The sequence below is a fragment of the Eurosta solidaginis genome, chromosome 4 (genome assembly GCF_040869045.1).
Source record: "Eurosta solidaginis isolate ZX-2024a chromosome 4, ASM4086904v1, whole genome shotgun sequence".
In the NCBI taxonomy this organism is placed as follows: Eukaryota; Metazoa; Arthropoda; class Insecta; order Diptera; family Tephritidae; genus Eurosta; species Eurosta solidaginis.
Window position 1 is genome coordinate 153888982 of NC_090322.1, and position 22996 is coordinate 153911977.

The window sequence follows — 22996 nt, forward strand, 5'->3', positions numbered from 1 at the left end:
ACTCCAAAGATGCGTGCTTTCCTGCTGAAATGTAAATGCGCAGTATACCACGAAATTAGGAGAATGCACAAAATTTGGTGTACGTAAATTAACTCAGGTCGACATCCTCATCATTGGCTATACTTATTGGTGGTTATATCTCTTCTCATTTGATATTCGTGAAAAACTGACTTTACCATTTAATTTTCATGAAAGGTATAAAAATATGTTAACTTAATTAAGTCTAGGAGAGGTGCTGGATTGGAATGACGTTGTTTACAACTTTCCTAGAACTGTACTTCAGTACACGTCCTTTGGAAGTTCCAGTTTCTGGGTTGATCGGACTCTCACTCTTTCCAACAGATTCATTTGGTTTATTCTAATTAGTATAACTACAATTACTAAAATGTATTTATCAAATATAATACGCCAAGATTCCGGATACACTCCGGAATAATACCTTAAAAACGATTTGATATGATCACGTCCTTCCGTAATTTCTGGGGGTCTTTACAATTGATGTTTCTTCGCAGAAAATAAAGCTGACACAAAACGTTTAAGTACCTTCTTATTGATTAAACGAGCATTGGTTAGTTTTGTTGTTGTGTTTTTCGGAGTTTGGTGCTATGATTGCTGTGGTTTAACGCAACAAAGCAGTAGTAACTGTCGTACATAATTATATATTAAGGAAGATTTACGGACATTGGCATGAGTAAGGTGAATGAACATCAAATGAACCATCGCCCTAACAGAAGTTGTGATGGCCAGTGTAACCCCACAACATTTAGAAACATGCATTACAAATACATATGTATATTGCTTATAATTTAATTTTAGTGGTATTGGAATATATCTAACTCCAGATTTGCCATGCAGGAAAAGCTAACTTGAATCCTTTCTATTAATAGTTAAGAATTGGTAGTTCCAAAGCAACGAAGCCTTCCCTTTCCATTGCCACCTAACTATTGTTCGTGACCTAGAGCTTCTCTTACAATATTCAGATGGGCGCCCGATTCCAATGTCGCGTAGTCGGATACCGTCGAATAAGCAATTGCTATTCGTCTAGCAGTAATTTGGTAGGCTGCTAGAATATTTTTTTGGTTAGCCATTTTAGACCCGTGCCATACTGGCGCTGCGTGTAATATTATCGAGCTGGTTACGTTGGATAATAGCTGAAGGGTAGCTTCGCCTGTGCCACCGATGTTGGGCATTATTCGCATTAGGGCTCCACTAACTTTAGAACCTTTCTCTCCCACCGCCCTGAACTGCTCCTTAAAAGTTAGTTTTGAATTAATGTTTCTTTTTAAAAATTTCAAGTAAGGCTTTGAATTTATTTGATAATCTTCTGTCGTTAGGACTAACTCATCCACAGTCGGCTTTGAGCTCACCAAAACTACTTCCGTCTTATTGCTAGCCACGTTCAGCCACGTTCAGCCATTCCTTTTTTCTTGCTACGGCGTCATTACAAAATGTTTGGGGGCAGATACAGCTGTGTGTGTAGTCTTGTTTGCCGTGTTAATCCCTACTAACAAACATGCGATCTACAATGGAGCGTGTAATGCTAGTGTCGAAGGTATATTTTTCCGGATCATTAAGAGGTTCTAACCTCAGGGGTGTGGGGCTTTAGGGAAGAACTGTACCTGTATCGCTAGTTCGACTGCTACCCCATACAGTTGATTATGCATTGAAATCTCCAAATATTATATGCGAATGGTTACCTTGTGCTTCAATGAACATCCTTAGAGTCATGTTATCAAACTCTGTGCTTGTTGTTGTTGTTGTAGCGATAAGGACACTCCCCGAAGGCCTTGGGGAGTGTTATCGAGTTGATGTTCCTTTGTCCGATGCAGATCCGGTACGTTCCGGTACCAAGTTCGACCATTTCGGGAACGATTTTTTATGACCACATGCGACCTTCTAGGCCATACCGCCCTCCCACCCCCTAGATCCATGAGGAGTTCGGGGTCGCCAGAGCCTCGGTTGTTAATGAAACAGGATTCGCCACGGATAGGTGAGGTTGACAATTGGGTTTGGAGAAGCAATGTATTGCGCTGGCAACCTGAAAGGGCTGCGCTACATAAACCCCTTGAATCCGGTATTTTAGTCGCCTATTACGACAGGCATACCTACCGCGGGTATATTCTAACCCCCTTACCCGCAACTAAAAATAGCAACTAAAAATGTAAATACCTTTGATTTTTGCACACGTGAATCTGCTACCGTCAGTGTCATATTTTTCTGCGAAAAAAGTTTTCCTGGTGTCTAAATTGAGGCTTTCCAGCTGAGTGTGAGAGTCAAACTTCGTCAGCCCGTCATATATAAGGTTTATTACGTACCATCTCGATTTCCCACAAGGATGCCTGTAGCCGCAAATACATATGTTGGTGTAGATATATATTTTACATAACTCTGTTTGCGATACCGGTAATACATTGAACAGCATCATAAATACAGTTTCATAATTATGTACTTATGTACATATGTATGTATATAATTATAATGAGTAGGATTCTTTGCATTTGTATATGCTTAGTAGATAAGTATGAAACTTTGCGAATATTGAAGCATATACATAGCTTTAACTAAAATTTTTGGTTTTGAATATCCTCGCATGTGATACAAACATACATGCATACATATCTGCTTTCTATGTAGAAGTTATTTTCTGGCTATTTTATTCGTTGCTCTTTTATTCCAGTTGTTATTGCTGGGTAATTATAATAAGCATTGTTTTTGCAAAGAAGTATCGCTCAAGCGTCATATAATAATATGATAAGATATGTATGTATGTAGTTATGTATATTTATGTATGCTTAGATACATAGCCTTTATGTACTTACATATATTATAAAGGTAAATTGATTTAGTATATATAAAAGTAAACATGGTACTTATGTATATCGTAGTGATATGTATGCCCATATGTAGGTATGTATCTAATTATATACAAAATGTATATGTATATAATCATATGCATAATCATGATTATATTCACAAACACAAAATTTAGACATCATCTAAATAAAGCATGTATTCTAGTATATAGTAATTAATGTCTGATGTTCATACCTATGTATATTTCATTCCTAAATATGTTTATAAGAACTTTTTCGAGTATCAGATAGGAACTCAGGCCTGTTTTTTTCATAACGAAGAATTAAAGATTCAGTATTGGATTATAACCCCGTTGTTATAGCAGCGGTAAAATACCCAATTCAATAAAACCTTTCTCATAGCCCTATTACTATACCTATTATTAATCCTTGTTGGTGGTGGCTATTTCTCAAGGCATTTAGTCTGTAATGATAGGTCTGTTGAGAAAAAGTGTACCCTAAAGTTTGCAGTAGGCATCTGCAAGCAGTTGAATTTTCGCTGGTAAACTTCTTATGGCAGGAATACATTCGTAGTGTTTTTCAAACCATTGCCGATGGGCGAACCCGCTTAAGGCATTTGTTTTCTTATCGAACAACTTTTTCTAAAGATTTGCTTTTTCTGGGCCTTGAGCCTATCACAATATCTCTGTTAAAGCTAGAGTGGTTTACATATTCTCTCTTGAAAAGAAAACCGCCCCACAAAAATTACGAAAATCGGTCAATAACTACAGCCACTTACTATATAATAATAAAAAATACGCATAGGGGACACATTTAGGTGTGTATCTATCCACCACTTTTTAGATCCGGATGATTTCCAGGACCGGTTTTGTCTTCGATAGCAAATACGCATACTAAATTTCATCAAAATAGCTTTAACGGTTCACAAGATGTCGCTACCGAAAGTAGAAGCAAAGCTTTTTTAAAAGGTTGAGTTGCATAGGTAGGGTTATTTTTTAAACGGGTTTATTTAGGTTGACTTAACAGGCTGGGACGAATTTTGTAGTTGAAATTTAAGTAACTTCCGGATAAGCTACAAGCTTGAAACTTGGAATATAGTTCAGAACCCGATGACACTGCAATAATAAGAAAAAAATCGCCGCTAGGTGGCGGAAGGATCGAGATATTCACAAAAATCGTATTTGTGGTCCGATTTGGCTCATATTTGGAACACATAATACATATGTACATGAATAGAAATCGACCTATGACGTCCGATTTGGTTCATATTTGGAACAAATATTACATACAGTCCGGTAAAAGTGACGTGAAAATATTTTGGAGTTGGAGGAGGGACAAGCATACGTGGCGCAGAGTCGAGTAAAGTCTTTGGAAGGATTATGTATTGACGACTTAGGTTGTAACAAATTGTCAGGAAAGAGTCCTTGTAATAATGAGTCACTAAATGAACTAAATAGAATGAGAAATAATTGGCAATTAATTAAAGGCTAAAAACTTGAAATTAAAATAATTAAAAAACAAGTAAGGAAGGCTAAGTTCGGGTGTAACCGAACATTACATACTCAGTTGAGAGCTGTGGAGACAAAGTAAGGGAAAATCACCATGTTGTAAAAAGAACCTAGGGTAACCCTGGAATGTGTTTGTATGACATGTGTATCAAATGGAAGGTATTAAAGAGTATTTTAAGAGGAAGTGGGCCATAGTTCTATAGATGGACGCCATTTAGGGATATCGCCATAAAGGTGGACCAGGCCTGACTCTAGAATTTGTTTGTACGATATGGGTATCAAATGAAATGTGTTAATGATAATTTTAAAAGGGAGTGGGCCTTAGTTCTATAGGTGGACGCCTTTTCGGAATATCGTTATAAAAGTGGACCAGGGTTGGTTCTAGAATGCGTTTGTACAATATGGGTATCAAATGAAAGGTGTTAATTAGTGTTTTAAAAGGGAGTGGGCCTTAGTTCTATGGGTGGACGCTTTTTCGAGATATCGCCATAAACGTGGACCAGGGGTGACTCTAGAATTTGTTTGTACAATATGGATATCAAACGAAAGGTATCAATAAGTGTTTTAAAAGGGAGTGGGCCTTGGTTCTATGGGTGGACGCCTTTTCGAGATATCGCCATAAACGTGGACCAGGGGTGACTCTAGAATTTGTTTGTACGATATGGGTATCAAATGAAAGGTGTTAATGAGTATTTTAAAAAGGCGTGGGCCTTAGTTCTATAGGTGGTCGCCTTTTCAAGATATCGCCATAAAGGTGGACCAGGGGTGACTCTAGAATTTGTTTGTACGATATGGGTATCAAATGAAAGGTGTTAATGAGTATTTTAAAAGGAAGTGGGCCTTAGTTCTATAGGTGGATGCCTTTTCGAGATATCGCCATAAAGGTGAGCCAGGGTTGACAAGAATTTTTTTGTACGATATGGGTATCAAATGAAAGGTGTTAATGAGTATTTTAAAAAGGAGTGGGCCTTAGTTCTATATGTGGACGCCTTTTCGAGATATCGCCATAAACGTGGACCAGGGGTGACTCTAGAATTTGTTTTTACGATATAGGTATCACATTAAAGGTATTAATGAGGGTTTTAAAAGGGAGTTGCCCTTAGTTGTATATGTGAAGGCGTTTTCGAGATATCGACCAAAATGTGGACCAGGGTGATCCAGAACATCATCTGTCGGGTACCGCTAATTTATTTATATATGTAATACCACGAACAGTATTCCTTCCAAGATTCCAAGGGCTTTTGATTTCGCCCTGCAGAACTTTTTCATTTTCTTCTACTTAATATGGTAGGTGTCACAACCATTTTACAAAGTTTCTTCTAAAGTTATATTTCGCGTCAATAAACCAATCCAATTACCATGTTTCATCCCTCTTTTCGTATTTGGTATAGAATTATGGCATTTTTTTCATTTTTCGTAATTTTCGATATCAAAAAGTGGCCGTGGTCATAGTCGGATTTCGTTCATTTTTTATACCAAGATAAAGTGAGTTCAGATAAGTACGTGAACTAAGTTCAGTAAAGATATGTCGATTTTTGCTCAAGTTATTATGTTAACGGCCATGCGGAAGGACAGACGGACGACTGTGTATAAAAACTGGGCGTGGCTTCAACCGATTTCGCCCATTTTCACAGAAAACAGTTAACGTCATAATATCTATGCCCCTACCAAATTTCAGAAGGATTGGTAAATTTTTGTTCGACTTATGGCATTAAAAGTATCCTAGACAAATTAAATGAAAAAGGGCGGAGCCACGCCCATTTTGAAAATTTCTTTTATTTTTGTATTTTGTTGCACCATATCATTACTGGAGTTGAATGTTGACATAATTTACTTATATACTATAAAGATATTAAATTTTTTGTTAAAATTTTACTTTAAAAAATTTTTTTTCTTAAAAGTGGGCGTGGTCCTTCTCCGATTTTGCTAATTTTTATTAAGCGTACAGATAGTAATAGGAGTAACGTTCCTGCCAAATTTCATCATGATATCTTCAACGACTGCCAAATTACAGCTTGCAAAATTTTAAATTACCTTCTTTTAAAAGTGGGCGGTGCTACGCCCATTGTCCAAAATTTTACTAGTTTTCTATTCTGCGTCATAAGTTCAACCCATCTACCAAGTTTCATCGTTTTAGCTTTCTTTGGTAATGAATTATCGCACTTTTTCGGTTTTTCGAAATTTTCGATATCGAAAAAGTGGGCGTGGTTATGGTCCGATTTCGTTCATTTTAAATAGCGATCTGAGATGAGTGCTTAGGTACCTACATACCAAATTTCATCAATTTACCTCAAAATTTACTCAAGTTGTCGTGTTAACGGACGGACGGACGGACGGACATGACTGAATCAAATTTTTTTTCGATCCTGATTATTTTGATATATGGAAGTCTATATCTATCTCGATTCCTTTATACCTGTACAACCAACCGTTATCCAATCAAACTTAATATACTCTGTGAGCTATGCTCAACTGAATATAAAAAAAATTTAAGGTAAACAGTTTCATTGAAAACAATACTCAAATTTCTATTGATAATCATATATAAGACCAACTGAACCCTAATCATATTTTTAGAAATTTCACGCGTCCAACGCTTTTATTTTATTGTCTGATCAACGCCCTAGATTGATGAGGAGTGTGATGACTAGTACCTAGAATCTATCTAATTATTTTCTAGCTTTTAATATTATTATTACTTTATGTAAGTATTGTTTTCAAAACAACTGTTTAACTTAAATTTTTTTTTTTTAAATTATTTTATTTATAAAATTTAATTAGAAATTTTTAGTTATGGACATTAGAGCTTATTTCATAGAAAAGTTCACAATGTTTTCCACTCAATTGGAAAATTTAATTCTGCGGAGTTTTTAGAAAATATTTTCAAAGTTCTCCCAAGGTGGTGAGTCCTATCCCGTAGGTAGCATTTAGTCTTATTTCCCACCATACGTCGTCATATGCCCTAATGTATATGTTTTTCATATTGTTAGAAGTAATCTGCTGATTCAGGAAATGAAGTTCTCTATCATTGTGGATAAGACAAGTGTGGTCTCTTCTCCGTAGACGTCAAAATTACAAATAGAACCGATCACCTGATTTTAAAGTGACTATCGTGGTCTCCTTCTGTATCTCTTTCTATCATCCGCTGCAGATAGCCGGCTCTATGTGCCGCCATATTGAACATCCTGTCAAAACGTCAAAAAGTAATCATATTAAACATCCTGTCAAGCAGTTGGCAGATAAGATATCACACTTGTTTTGTACACATTGCTGTCTATGGTTTTTACTTGACATGAGCTCAATAAACTCATTATGAGTATTAATTATAACATACTTTCAGGAGAAACAGTAAAGGGTTAAAAACCTAAGACTGTCCATATTCGTCCAGAAAATTTAGTAAAAAAAATTGCAATTTTTTTTTAATATCTTGTTTTGCTCATGATAAAGCTTACTTTTTCTCGAACTTGTTCGAGAGGAGATTTCTCGCGAGTCACGCGAGATTCTCGATTCTCGAATTACTCGTAAGGCTCGCGAGCTTCTCGACATTCAATTTAATCGATTCATTGGCCGTTTTATATAGAGCTTAGGATTCTTTCTGGAGCACAAGCGAAAATTTCCACAAAACCACAACTAAAAAACACCGAAATGTATAGAATACTGCCAATGCAGCGACTGAATTGAAAGTCGAGAAGCTCGCGAGTATTACGAGTATTTCAAGGTTCGAGAATCTTGCGACAAGCCGTGTTCTCGATGTTTCGTTAAAAAAAATAAAATATTGTGAACCATGGCGGAACAATACAAGGTGACAGCACGGGACAGCTGATTATAAACTTTTTTATTTGATTTGATACATCAACTTCCTGCGCAGTAAGATTTTGACATTTGTCCATCGAATTTACAAAAACAAAGCACATGGAACTTTTATTTATTTTTGTAGGTGTCAGCATGCTGTCACCTTGTATCGTTCCGCCATGTTGTGAACAAAATTATATGTATAATAAATATGTTTTGAGTTAAATGTCATTGAAAAGCAATATAATAAAAAAAAATAAAATTCACAAGTAAAAAAAAACAAGTGTATAAATACTGTTCATACATCAACTAAATTTATGTCGAGAAGCTCGCGAGATTTACGAGTACCTCGAGACACGAAAATCTGGCGAGAAGTCGAGTTCTCGATTTCTCGGGTCTCGAAAATCTCGCTTGTGTTCGAGAAGAAATCGTAAGCTCTACTTCATGGGTCTTCATTCTGGACGAAAATAGTCACACCGCAAACTTAGGAATTTCATTTATGAAAAATCTTGCGTCGCTCGTTGTATCATAATTGGTCTCATGCCTAATTCGCATTCGAATCCAAATTTTGTACATGTTTCTGTGTGTTTAATCACAACTGTGTGTGCAATATAGCCAGCTTGCTCATAAATGCATATCTATTAATGTGTGCAATTATAAATGTGTATATAATGTATGTTCATATATGATTTTGTGAATTCATGAAAGTATGTGTTTGTCTTTAATCATTATCCTTCACAATGAACATGTGTTTAACCGGCATTTTCGCATACAAAAATAATACTGAGTATCTTGTTAGCTTATTGGTGCTTTGATGATCACCTTAAAACTAGCTCTACGCACAATACATATGTGGACAATCCTGACCTTCGTGCTGACTATAATGCTTAACATATCGTTTGTCTCATGGAAGACTTTCCACGCGAACATGAATCGTGTTAGACTTCCATGGGAATTTGAAATGTGCCCGTCTTCCAAGGTACCATCGTTATCAAAGGCCTCAATCACCTTAGAGGTAACTCACTAACTATAGGTTTTCGTAATGGTCGTTAGAAGTTTTTTCGATATCATTCGCAAAGATTTAGTTGCAAAAAGGATTTTTGGTAAATTTTGAGGTCTCTCTGAGGCAAAGTAGGAAAAATACTTGAAACAATTTTAAACAAAAATATGTATACGAGCTCAAATGTAAAATATTTAAAATTATATGATTAAAGCCGCGTTTTCGGTGCAAGTTTAAGATACATGCATAATTTCGCTAAAATTTACTTTGTCCCTTTAGGCGATTGCATAACATTGCACTGCTAATCTAAGTTTAAGAACCCCAGGTGGCAGGGTTAACTCTCGTTAACTCGCACTGAAGAACCGAGCCTTAATATCTTATTTTTTACGACACATTCTAGGAAAACCAATAACAAACTCGACGAAGCTAAAGCAAAGTCTATTTGTTTTACAATTTAATAGAAGGCAAATGGCAAGCAGTTCACAAAAAACGTGGCTTTTATCGGTCATTGTATGAACACGGGCTCGAGCCTCACCGAGCCCGGAAGAGAGGCTCTCAAACAATTTACAATATATAATAACAACAGACTTTTCCGTGTTGATGTCGAGTTGTTATAATTTTCCCATAATTTTTAAGTTTTTTGAGTAAAAGGACAATCTTTGCTTTGCAACAACACCTAATTTTCATTTGTAGTTATTGTTCTTCTTAATTAAAATAAATAGCTTTTATTAATTGTGACGGAGGGTGGAAGGGCGAGAGGAATCAATGGCATACTACAAGATGATATTTCTATAATGGGTTTGCCTGCTTATCACTACAATTTCCTTTTGTTCCCAATAATCCTTGATTGTTTGTTTATGTTTTTGGCTGGCTTTCTGTCCATCTGATGTCGGCGTGCAATATTGCAAGTTTGCGTATACACATTCATCTAGGTATTTTAAAACGTTTAAACCCCATATATGCACAACACAAACCCCCTTTATATAACCTATGTAATAGCTGCAATCTTTTGTAACCAAGTTGCAAAAAAAACCATATGGAATACAGAAATGCATATAATCACCCTTATCGCGAGTTTTGTTTTCACCCGAAAATATTCACAGTTTTTGTTCACCCTATCGCAGAGGATGGCGAAAAAATTGTTCGTGTTCGAAAAAGATTTCACCTTATCGGCAACTCTTTGTTCGGGCGAAATGAACAGCGGGGAAGCCCAAATTTGTTCACTTATATTTTACAGGCGAACGAGAGGAAAAGAAAATGTTAAGTAATATTTTGTTTTGAAATTTGATACTCTTATGATTATATGTACTTTTATTATTAGAAATACATCAATAAATAATGCACAATCAGAAGCTGAGTGGAAAAAGTGAAATTCCTGTATTCCTAAGTATGTAAATTCTATTTTTTATGACAACGTATCAGTCGGCCAAGTTATCCATTGTGAACAAAAATGACGGTTCCAAAATGTTGAACACCTCACTGGAACAAGATTGACTAATACCCATTCCGTCCTTTCCAACCCCTTTTCCCTATGCAAAAAAAAAACGAATACATGTACTCAACTTTACAATTGGTGGAACTCCAAATTTTTGCTTCAATGGGGGCAAGGAGTTGGTAAGAATATCTATCCAATATTAGAATACCGGCTTGTTTAGCCTGTAATCTTGGCGAAAGCTGATTGAATAAAAGTTAACTTGTTATTCAAAAGTGCGGACAATAGTAATTTTTAGCTTACAGTGAATCAATTAGCTACAAAGGGTTAGAACTGTCCCTTTATTGTTCCGAATCGCTTTCACATTTATATTCTCCTCGCGCTCAATCAATACCAACCTAATTGCAATACTAAACACTATTTTATAAATTTTTTATTTCTTTTTTTTGTTGTATTTTAAGGAGCTGTTTCGAAGTGAACTTTTGTTCGCCCGAAATTGCCGATAGGCGGAAAAAGTTCACCCGAACAAAAGAAGTGAAGGCGAACACTTTTCCGCGTGAACTTCGCGATAAGGGTGAATAATAATATCTGTGTTTTTTTTTACATCTATAGACGTTTACGCTTAAACTTTATATGTACTGCTAAGCGTCAAACTTTAAATACTCCTCTGAAATTGCTGCGCATAAAATTTGTACTACTAAATTTCAATACGCATTATACTCACTGAAATATGTGTCTATGTTTCACCCTCTACACTAATTCTATGTATTCTATGCGTGTCCACTATTCATCGCAACTGATTCAGCTATATTTTATGCATTATGGCCACCAGAGGTTTGTTCTCCGATTTTAGGTACACCCTGTTCTGTAGCTAGTTATTTAACCACTGCCGCTAGATGGGTCTCCTAAGCATTATCTAAGCGAGGATAAGCGTTTTTTTACTCGCAAACGTAAAAGTATAAAACACGGCTAATATTAATCTCCGCAGCGATTTAGGTCGAGGTATTCTACTAATTAACTCCGAACGAACTCTGCCAGGGTGATGAAATTTCGCTAAAAAGCTTTTCATGGCACAGATACACTCGGAGTATTTGCAAAAACACTGCCTCCGGCGACTCCGTTTAGAAAAAAAAATTTCTAAAGTATTTTGATGTCTTTCCAATTTGTTGGCTCGAGGTCTATGTTTTTTTGTTTTTGTTTTTTTGCAAAAACTAATAAAACATCCCTGGCTTTGCAACTAGAACCTTCGGGGTGGTAGTCGCTGCTACCGCGCACTACCAACTCAATTTAATAAATCTGAAAGTTTTCCAAAATTCCAAGGCTATTTCCACGAGATAAGCGTCGCCTCCTGTTGGCGTGTGTATTTTTCGGTGATGGTAATTTTTTCGAACTAGACTACAAAAAAGTAAAGCCAATGAAAGTTTTGGGAATGAGGCATATTTGCGCAGGTCATGTTAGATGGTATTTGGAAGCTTAAATACGTATACAGAAGTGTCCACACAACACGCATACAACGAATATGTTTTTGTCTTATACATTTACTAAATATGTTGAGAAAATGAGGTCATTGACTTTGTCAGATATCCAGCATTTCTTTATGGCTACCTCATTATAGCTGCTTATTGTTGTACGTACATACATACACTGAAAGAAAAAAACTGGTAAAATCAACCGAAATACGGGTCAATTCAACCGAAATTTCTGTCAATTTTTATCCATTGCAACAACATGGTGAATCAACTGCGCACAAATCGTTGAGTCGTAATTGACCGTTTTATTAGTCAAATGAACAAAAAAAGTTGTCGCGACAGCTTTGTATGAAAGTACCTATGTTGCTATATAAATAGAAAAAAGTAAGGCACGATAACCTCCGAAGATATTTTAGGCCGAACTTCTCTTCCAATTTGCGTCGTGCTCCTTTTTAATTTTTCTTACAAATTTCGGGACGCGACCTACTTGTTTTATGCCGACTCCGAACGGCATCTGCAAGGTAGATGAGTTTTCACTGAGAGCATTTCATGGCAGAAACACACTCGGAGTGCTTGCCGAACACTGCCGAGGGGCGACTCCGCGTAGAAAATTTTTCTTCTAATTGAAAAAGCTTGTTTCTAAAATTTTGATGTTGCTCTTACCGAGGTGTGAACCCAGGGTCTTCGGTGTGGTAGGCGGAGCACGCTACCATCACACCACGGAGGGCGCCATATAAATACATAAATATGTGAATACATAAATACACATGCCTGCTACATATACATACATATGAATATAGAAATGAAAATAGTAGTCACAAAACTGATTCGCAATTCTTTTAGTTGCAGCTCAGCTCATTCTCAATTTCTTCTCTCGCATGATTGTTTCGAACAAAACTTGTAGTATAAATGTTTGACGTAACATTTTAAAAAGAGAACCTGTAAGTTATAGAAAAGTAAAGAATCAAATAGCAGGAAGGTAATTCTCCACTGGAGTAATTTACATGTAATTCGGCAAGTTTAATTTTCGTAAAACTAAGTTGAAACGATTCCAAAACAACTCAAACTTTTATTTTGTCGGAAACATCAACATTAAAAAAGGATGTTTTTTATTATCTTATGAAATTCGTTCGCTTGAGTGAAAATTCATAAAAACTTGAACAAAATGTTACTAACTTTGGAAAAATCCTGTTGGTTCAAGCAAAACTTTTGCATAATATCATAATTTTTTGCACAGTAAATTCAAAAAAGGGTTTTTAGTTTTGTATTGATAACTGAAAAACTAGTTTTTTATTGTTTTCCCATTTTGTGTGTTTTTTCGATTTGATGGTTTTCTTATTTTGATGTTTTTTTTTTAACAAGTGGCACCATCATCATAAGTACAAAGTAGAGAGCGCAGTGAGTGTAAAATTCTCTTTGAAATTTGCTCATGTATTGACAGTTGATCGCCGTTGAAACGACCTGTAAGATCAGTTGTGTTAACAGAAAAATCAGTTAGATTGATTAGGAATCTGTCAATTTTACAAAATTTTGTTAACTTAAGAGCGACAATTTCTCTTCTGTTGAAATGACTAAACTAATTTGTTCGCTTGACAAAGAACTCGGTCGAATTAACCATAATTCGATCAATTTCACCGAATCTCCGCTAAGTCAAGAACAACAGAACCGATTTGTTGATTTTACTAGCACCATTTCTTTCAGTGTATATACATATTTATGTCTACATACATTTGCTACCGCTCCTCTTCTTTTATGCTGTTGGTAAGGTCAGATGGCGAATATGGGCGTATTTGCAGCGACAATTTAAAATCAATTTCATTAATTGTATGACTGAAATTTTCTAAGTTGTAATTATAATATTCGTCTTGTTTTGAAAATCAGAAAAGAATAAATCGAATCATAATTTTGTTTAATGAAATAATTAAGTTTTCCTTTTCACTTCACCTGTCATTTGTTACATTGAAAATAAAATCCGACCAAGCAAAACGTAATCAGTTTTTGACTCTATTAGGTATTCAATAAAGCCATAATGAGATAATTAGGAATTTGTATTTTGTATGGAAGATCGAGTTCAATAAGGGCTTTAATGTAAAAAGCTTGACTAATTATTTCATTAACCCTCTGTGCGAAATTGGTATTAGATCTACAAAACTGAATTACTGAATTTAATAAAGTTTGCCGTATTTGGGTACTAACAACCCATTTAAAATAAATCCTTCGACTCAGCCTTCGACTTTGACAAATTGTCTCAATCATACATTGAACTGAAGTGTCAAAGTCAATGCCTTGCTAAAGAATTATAACGTCGGTCCCTTTCAAGAGTAAGTTTTATTATTGGCGAGGAATACTAGCACAGTTCGTTATTCGGGAGCAAAGTGGTACAGTTTGTGGTTTGCGTGGAACACTACCTCGTTTCAGTTGTTCGCGTAGTAGACTTGAATGTTTAATTTGTGTTAGTTTTCGACGAAACAAGCGGAATGTATTAGTCTTCGAAATGTGATACGTTTACACGCGAATAACGATCATTGCTAGCTTTCCACGGGAATCCCGAAATGCGTTTGTCTTCCATGGAAACTCGAAACATAAAGTTGCTCAGCTATAGTCTGCTTTCCATAGTCGCTTTTCGGCTATCAGCTGAATGGGACTACATTAATTGCAACGCATTATTTGATATCCATTCTCTTCATGCAGAGACGTTTTCCGAGTTGGCTTACAAGTGTAGTTTTTGTCTTCTTGTAGAAAAAAACATGCTCTAATTCTAACTAATAAAATGCTCGTGAAATTATAATTATACAATACAATATGACCTTGGTCCAACCCTATTGAAACTGCAAGTTTCCTTGGGCTCCAGTAAGAGAGTATTTGTGAGAGATAGCATCTATTGGAAAGGGCGAAGCAATACCACAACAACAAGACTGAAACAAAGAACACAACATGAAACAAAACCAAACATTAAAAACCACACCAGAAAAGCAGAACAAAAAAACCAAATAATATGTCGAAAGACCAGTGGTAGGAACACATTAACATATATAAATTACAGCCCAAAGAAAATAAAGGGGAACAACAGAAGAGATCAAAAAAGTACAACAGAACATTAAACAAAGCTTAGCATCAAGACAATAGATCAGAAGAATATGACATAACTAGAACAAAGAACATTTGAAAAAAATCTCAAAAAACAGGACAAAGAACAAAATATTCAATTAAACTACAAATCTTGCGAACAGAATAAAAAATGAAATAATTACTGGTCAAAATAACAGAACATAGAACTCGTACATAACAGGGAATTAAATAATACAACTTATCTACACATCAAGAGAGTATAACAAAAACCGTAACATCATACCCATACAATATATCAGAAGAACAACTCTAGGATTCAAGGTGTTATGGAGATTCGGTGAAATTGATCGAATTATCGTTAATTCGACCGAGTTCTTTGTCAAGCGAACAAATTAGTTTAGTCATTTCAACAGAAGAGAAATTGTCGCCCTTAAGTTAACAAAATTTTGTAAAATTTACAGATTCCTAATTAATCTAACTGATTTTTCTGTTAACACAACTGATCTTACAGGTCATTTCAACAGCGAACAACGATCAATGCATGAGCAAATTTCAAAGAGAATTTTACGCTCACTGCGCTCTCTACTTTGTACTTATGACGATGGTGCCACTTGTTAAAAAAAAAACACCAAAATAAGAAAACCATCAAATCGAAAAAACACACAAAATGGGAAAACAATAAAAAACAAGTTTTTCAGTTATCAATACAAAACAGAAAAAATCCTTTTTTGAATTTACTGTGCAAAAAATTATGAGATACCGGGACACCTATTTATCGGGTACAATTTTGCAACTTCTCGTCCAAGCGAAATGCAAAATTGCGGCCTCCTGTTGCAAAAGTTTTGCTTGAACGAACAGGATTTTTCCAAAGTTAGTAACATTTTGTTCAAGTTTTTAAGAATTTTCACTCACGCGAACGGATCTAATAAGATAATAAAAAAACATCCATTTTTAATGTTGATGTTTCCGACAAAATAAAAGTTTGAGTTGCTTTGGAATCGTTTCAACTTAAAGTGTTACGAAAATTAAACTTGCCGAATTACATGTAAAGTTACTCCAGTGGTGAATTACTTTCCTGCGATTTGGTTCTTTCCTTTTCTATAACTTACAAGTTCTCTTTTTAAAATGTTACGTCAAACATTTATACTACAAGTTTCGTTCGACACAATCAAGTGTGGCAACTACATGCGAGAGAAGAAATTGAGAATGAGCTGAGCTGCAAATGAAAGAATTTCGAATCAGTTTTGTGACTACTATTTTCATTTCTATATTCATATGTATGTATATGTAGCATGCATGTGTATTTATGTATTCATATATTTATGTATTTATATGGCGGCCTCCGTGGTGTGATGGTAGCGTTCTCCGCCTACCACACCGAAGACCCTGGGTTCACACCCCGAGAAAAGCAACATCAAAATTTTAGAAACAAGCTTTTTCAATTAGAAGAAACATTTTCTAAGCGGAGTCGCCCATCGGCAGTGTTCGCCAAGCACTCCGAGTGTATTTCTGCCATGAAATGCTCTCAGTGAAAACTCATTTGCCTGGTAGATGCCGTTCGGAGTTGGCATAAAACAAATAGGTTGCGTCCCGCCAATTTGTAATAAAAATTAAAAAGGAGCCCGACGCAAATTGGAAGAGAGTTCGGCCTAAAACCTCTTCGGAGGTTATCGCGCCTTACATTTATTTATTTATATGGCAACATAGGTACTTTCATACAAAGCTGTCGCAACAACTTTTTTTGTTCATTTGACTACTAAAACGGTCAATTACGAATCAACGATTTGTGCACAGTTGATTCAACATCTTGTTGCGATGGATAAAAATTGACAGAAATTTCGGTTGAATTGACCCGTATTTCGGTTGATTTTACCAGTCTTTCTTTCAGTGTAAGAAACAACAGAGAGCACTATAATATAATATCATAGAGAACAGACAGATATGTTATTCATTTCATCCGTTATAATAAAAAGACTGATAAACCTTAATATAATACATTCATTTATTTTTCTAAGTTAAATTTAAATATTAAAATTATTTTTAATTTGAATTAACATAACGTTTTGTTCAACAATCTAATAAAGTGCTCTATTTTATTTCTTTGCAGATAAATCACGATGATCAGCTATCGTTGCGCATATGCCATGCGTGCATCAGTTACCTGAATTCCTGGCAGAGCTTCAAAAATCGATGCATTGCCTCACAAACTAAACAACGCAGTTGGTTGGAGTCAAATAAACGGCAACAATTGCTTGACAACAATGTCAGCATATCAACGATAAGGGCCGATGGAAATAAACCTTCGCATCATCAGCAACAACAACATGTGGACGAGAGCGAACAACAAACACCGAGTTTAGCGTCATCAATACTGGATGGAATAACATCACTGAAGAAACGAAAATCGTTAACTGTTTATGTGAGTCCTAAAGAAAACCCTGAAAGTACTACTACTATGACCCATACTACTACTGCTACTATTACTAGTACTAGTACTAGTACTAGTACTAGTAAACAGCAAATCACAGCAACAGAAATTGCTTATGATAAAAAATCTCAGCAACAATTGCTGCTACAACAACAGCAACCAGTAATGCCATATAAAAAATATAGCAGACAATTTATGCCTGCTGCATCGACGAATTTAATTGGTGCTGCGGGTGCCGAAAGTTTACACTCACAATCACATCTACAGTCCGTGGCACCGCCGTCACAACCACTCTGGCGTCGTGTTAGGCATTATCATCGTAGTCAATATCAACGGCAACAGCAGCACCATCAACAACAAAAAGAATTACAACAGCATGTGCAAGCTGAAGTGGAAAAATATCAAAAGCAACAGCTGCTGTTGGAACAACAACAGCAGCAACACCGAATACAATTGCAACAGCAACAGTTAATGCCGCGACAGGAACAACAACTACAAATGCAACAGTCATGTGTTGTTGCATCATCTACAACAACAACAACAACTTCATGTCAAAGTGCCGCACAGCAATTGCGTTTATTTAGACGTTACACTTATAATAACGTAAACGTATCGGAAACAACGTTTTTCCATACATACATACATATGCATATATATATTCTTAGCTCTATAAATTTTATAGACTAAAGATGCAGCTAGAATTTTTGTTGTATTGTGTTCGTTTAATATTAGTTTTAGCCCTTTGGTGCATGCTATAAGACGTAGGAAAGGATAATCATACGTTCGTGACGCAATGCACTGACGAAAGTTATTAGCTGAACTGTGTTTAGCAAAGTGTACTAGGTACAGAGAGAGAACTCATTTACATAATACAACCACGTGATGTGTTCTGATGACGCCTGAAACCCATACTCATGAGTTTAACTCAACTCAAGACTGAGGCCGTCGTGAAGTGCTTAAAATATAACTTCTGGCTAAGCATATTACAAGTTGTATTTATAACACCTGTGGGATAGCGCGACCACTTTGAAGATAAACGCCCCTGAGAACATCAATTGCAACATCCCCAGCTGTGTTTCGCAAGTATATCTGAGCACTGTTGCCTCATTCAATCCGGAATTATTGTCATTAAAGTATTCGATTCCGAAACGACCGTGTGGTAGTTTAATATTTCGCCAAACCTTCCGGATAGTATTTTCTTCCTCCCACCACAACAACGTGTCATAACACGGTAACCTATAATAAGAACATGGGGTTTCAAAGGCTGTTTAGCGCAACACCAATACAATTGTTAATGTTATGCCCATGTTTAGAAGTTGAGGCTCTGGCGATCCCAAACTCCTTATGAAACTATGGAGTGAAGGGAGGGGATGTAGATCATCCCCTTCAATCTGGTCAATTTAAATCATTCCCGAGCTGGGACCATCAACATTGATAACACTCTCCAAAACCATCGGGGAGTGTCCATAACGCTATAACAGAGTGTCATTAGCGCAACAAGAAGAAGAACATCAGAATGTAGTGCTTTGCCCGTTTCTCGATGCTCTCCTCCAAAACACAATATTGGCTCTCGAAGTTCGAAGTTTCACTCAACCTATTGCATTTTATTTTTATTGTTTAATGAAGTATGCATTTAAAAGTGTGGCGTGGTCTGCCTTCTTTTTCTATTTGAATTGTATCAATTTTTTTCTTTTTAAACCTATAAAATTAAAAATGATAAATTAAGCAGCTACACAAACAAATTTTGGCTGGATCCGAATCCGAAGAACTGGTCCGGGTCCCTTGTTCGGCCATAACCTCAAAAATGCTCAATTACCAGAGGGGTTTCCCCAATTTGTTTGGTTAGGGCCGAACCACTACCAGTCACGTCAGTTCTGAAGAATATAAAAGATTGTGCATAGCAAATTTGTTCACTTGGCATGCTAGGCTTTGGTGGCACCAAGTTCGTGAAAGGAGAGAGCGGGATGGCCTAGAAGGTTCGTTGTGCTCTTATATCACTTCCAAGACGGTGGGGCTAATACCTTAATGTGTGTGTTTTCGGAATGTACAGGATCAATATCTTTCAAAGGACCAATCAAAATATTGATAGCACACCCCAAAACCTGCGGAGAGCGTCTTAATCGCTATTAGAAAAAGAAGGACGCCAATTCTGATAGTGGGTTCTGCGCATCACGCTCCATTAGAATACCTGTATCGCGTTAACAAATCCGCCTACTTTTTTGTGTAGCTGTGTGAGCTCTGTCACACAAAAAAAGTTTGGAGGATCTGGTAAGGGGAATGAAGCGCAGAATCCGAGTTCGCCATCAGAATCGGGACAACGGGCCGTGTATCGGACCTAACCTCAAACAATTTAAAAATCACTGGTGATGGTGGGGCTTTCACGGTATTACCAGAACCGAGGTCTATTCCACATTTGTTTGTATAGCTGTGTAATTATCGCTTTTAATTTTTTCGAAGGTATGCATTTTGACCTCTTGTCTTATAAGGGGGGAAAAAATGCAAATAGATCAAATAGGAAAAGAAGGTATACGATGCCACCTTTTATATTTAAAAATTTTTTAGATTCATTTACTGTTCAGTTTCGAATTTCCAAAACCATGGGGAAACGGGAAAATTACTCCTCTCCTTATGAATCAATCTCGACAAAAAATTTATTTTGTATATACCTAACTCATATCATGCCCTCCATAGCTTGACATAACAAAATATTACATAACATAGCAAAATAAATTTTAACAGGAATAGAAACATCTTATGTATGGATTTTAATTTTTAACTTTTAATTGCATCACCAAAAGGATAAACTAGTTTCTATTTTAAAAATATAAAATATTTTTTAGTAATATTACAAAAACTTTTGGACATAAAAAATTTTCTTAACTTTCTTTCCAACCAGCGCAAAGCAACTTTCGAACTGAAAATTTATACTTACATTTTTTGCAGCTTATGCACAAAAGTTGTACTAAAAAGTGATCACTATTATCTCATGCTCACAAATAAATTTCTAAAAAAAATATTAATTCCTCATATATAAAGAAAACGGCAATTTGATTTCTTTTTTCTTTTTTGCTCCCCTCAGCCCTTACCGGCTGTCGACATAAAAGATGAACCAATTGATCCCGATGATGAATACAGCGGAAAGCAGCATGATGAATCAGATGATATGGTTGATCCTACACTCTTCTTGGAACGCACCGAAGAAGAAGGCGATGAGGCTTTAACGGTATAATTTAGTTTGTTTTTTGACGCTTTTGCATTGACTTATTTCGATTTATCTCTCATCCATAGGAGCATATGTCCTATCATCATCAGTATGAACAACCACCGCCGCCGCCGCCTCGCCCTACTATCCACCTTGCATCACTAGCTGATACAAAGGAAGCGTCTTGCCGTGCATGTAATCTCAAATTCTCTACACGCGCTAATGCGCGTCGTCATGAGCGCAATTTGCATCCAAATCTGTTTGAGCTTTCGACATCAACACCAAATAATATGCCTGTAACCAAACCTACGCCAGCTTTAGCAGCCGCCTTAGAGCTACAACGGGCTTCAGCGGCCGCAGTTGCCGCAGCTGAAGCTTCCAAAGCTGCTGCTGGCTTAATAACACCACTCAAGTATCGGCAAGAAGTTGTTAATGCATTCAATAAATGTGAAATCGGTGGTTTTGATTACGAACATCCTGAGAAATACCAACATCATTTGACCGATGAAAAAATCGTTTTCCTACAACAAAATGATGAGTTTTTGCGTCAGTATCAAAATATGACATGCCGCTGCTGTAATAAAACCTATTCGACATATAAAAACTTCATGGCTCACATGCGCAAAAAATATCTGACATTGCCTCGCAATCTTTGTTTTAATTGCTTGAAATTGAATGATTCAAAAGCATTATTTATATCGCATTTGAAGCGACGAAATTGTATTAATTTATATAAAGTATTGCATGCACTAATGGCGAAAGATTCGAGTTTTGCTGCTGCAGTCACAGCAACGGCGGCAGCAGTGCCAGATAAATTGCGCGCCAAAGAGTTGCTTGTCAATAAAATGTACGAGTGTAAGTTATGTCCGAAAAAATATCGCCTTAAGTTGGAATTTCGTTCGCATGTCTATGACGAGCATGCCGATATGCAACGTAAGGATACAATGCAAAAACAATGTTGCTATTGTGGTTTGGAACTAGAAGATACAGCTGAACGTAAACGTCATTATAACAATATGGATTGTATTGTTTCGTTGCGTTGTGTTACATGCGATGCAAAATTCGATAATCATCAAAAATTCTTAGATCATGTTTATGAGAAGCATTTAGCTGGTTTTGGCGAACAAACAACACATATGGTGGCCCATAATATTAGCGCGATGAGTACAGATAATTCACCGGGCAAAAAGTCTACACCTGGTTTGGGTGGTGAGTTACATACATATATAAAAGTCTTTAAGACTGTGCAACACTATTTGAGCGATGCAGTGCCACAGGAAGCGTTCCAAGCTCTATCCAATATGTTGTTTAAATAAAATAATTAAAAAAAAAATGTTTATGTTAAACGGGTTTATTGAGACAATACTTACATGAAATAATAATTCTAAAAGGTTGAAAATAATTAGGTACGTCCTAGGTACTAGTAATCACACTTCTCATCAATCAAGAGCGTTGATCACACAATCAAATAAAAGCGTTGGGCGCGTGAAATTTCTAAAAATGTGAGGCGTAGCATAACCCGATTAAGGTTCAGTTGGTCTTACTTATGATTATCAATAGAAATTTGACACTTTCATTTAATTGTCTGATCAACGCCCTAGATTGATGAGGAGTGTGATGACTAGTACCTAGGACCTACCAAATTATTTTCTAGCTTTTAGTATTATTATTACTTCATGCTAGTATTGTTTTCAATAAAACCGTTTAACATAAATTTTTTTTAAATTATATTATTTTGTTTTTAGTCTTTATTTAATTGCCTATTATTTCTCATTCTATTTATTTCATTTAGTGACTCATTATTACAAGGACTCTTTCCTGACAATTTGTTACAATCTAAGTCCTCAATACATAATCCTTCCAAAGACTTTACTCGCCACGTATGCTTGTCCCTCCTCCAAATCCAAAATATTTTGATGTCACTTTTACAGGACTGTATGTAATATTTGTTCCAAATAAGAGCCAAATCGAATATCATAGGTCGCTTTCTATTCATGTATGTATTATGTGTTCCAAATATGGACCAAATCGGACCACAAATACGATTTTTTTATTATCTCAATCTTTGCGCCACCTAGCGGCGATTTTTTCATAGGTCGCTTTCTATTCTTGTATGTATTATGTGATCCAAATATGAGCCAAATCGGACCACAAATACGATTTTTGTGAATATCGCGATCCTTGCGCCACATAGCGGCGATTTTTTGTCATAGGTCGCTTTCTATTCTTTTATGTATTATGTGTTCCAAGTACACTCATGGCCAAAATAATAGGTGTACACAG

The 22996-nt window shown here is 36.1% G+C and overlaps 1 protein-coding gene across 3 annotated transcripts in view; it reads left to right on the plus strand.

Moving 5' to 3' along the window:
* Nucleotides 1-22996, plus strand: part of hang (hangover) — a 111214-nt gene that overhangs the window by 37103 nt on the left and 51115 nt on the right. For all 3 annotated transcript variants that reach the window (XM_067783468.1, XM_067783470.1, XM_067783469.1), the window contains exons 2-4: nt 17191-17502; nt 20591-20734; nt 20800-21922. In XM_067783468.1, coding sequence (XP_067639569.1) covers nt 17191-17502; nt 20591-20734; nt 20800-21922 — 1579 coding nt within the window. The remainder of the gene's footprint in view (nt 1-17190; nt 17503-20590; nt 20735-20799; nt 21923-22996) is intronic.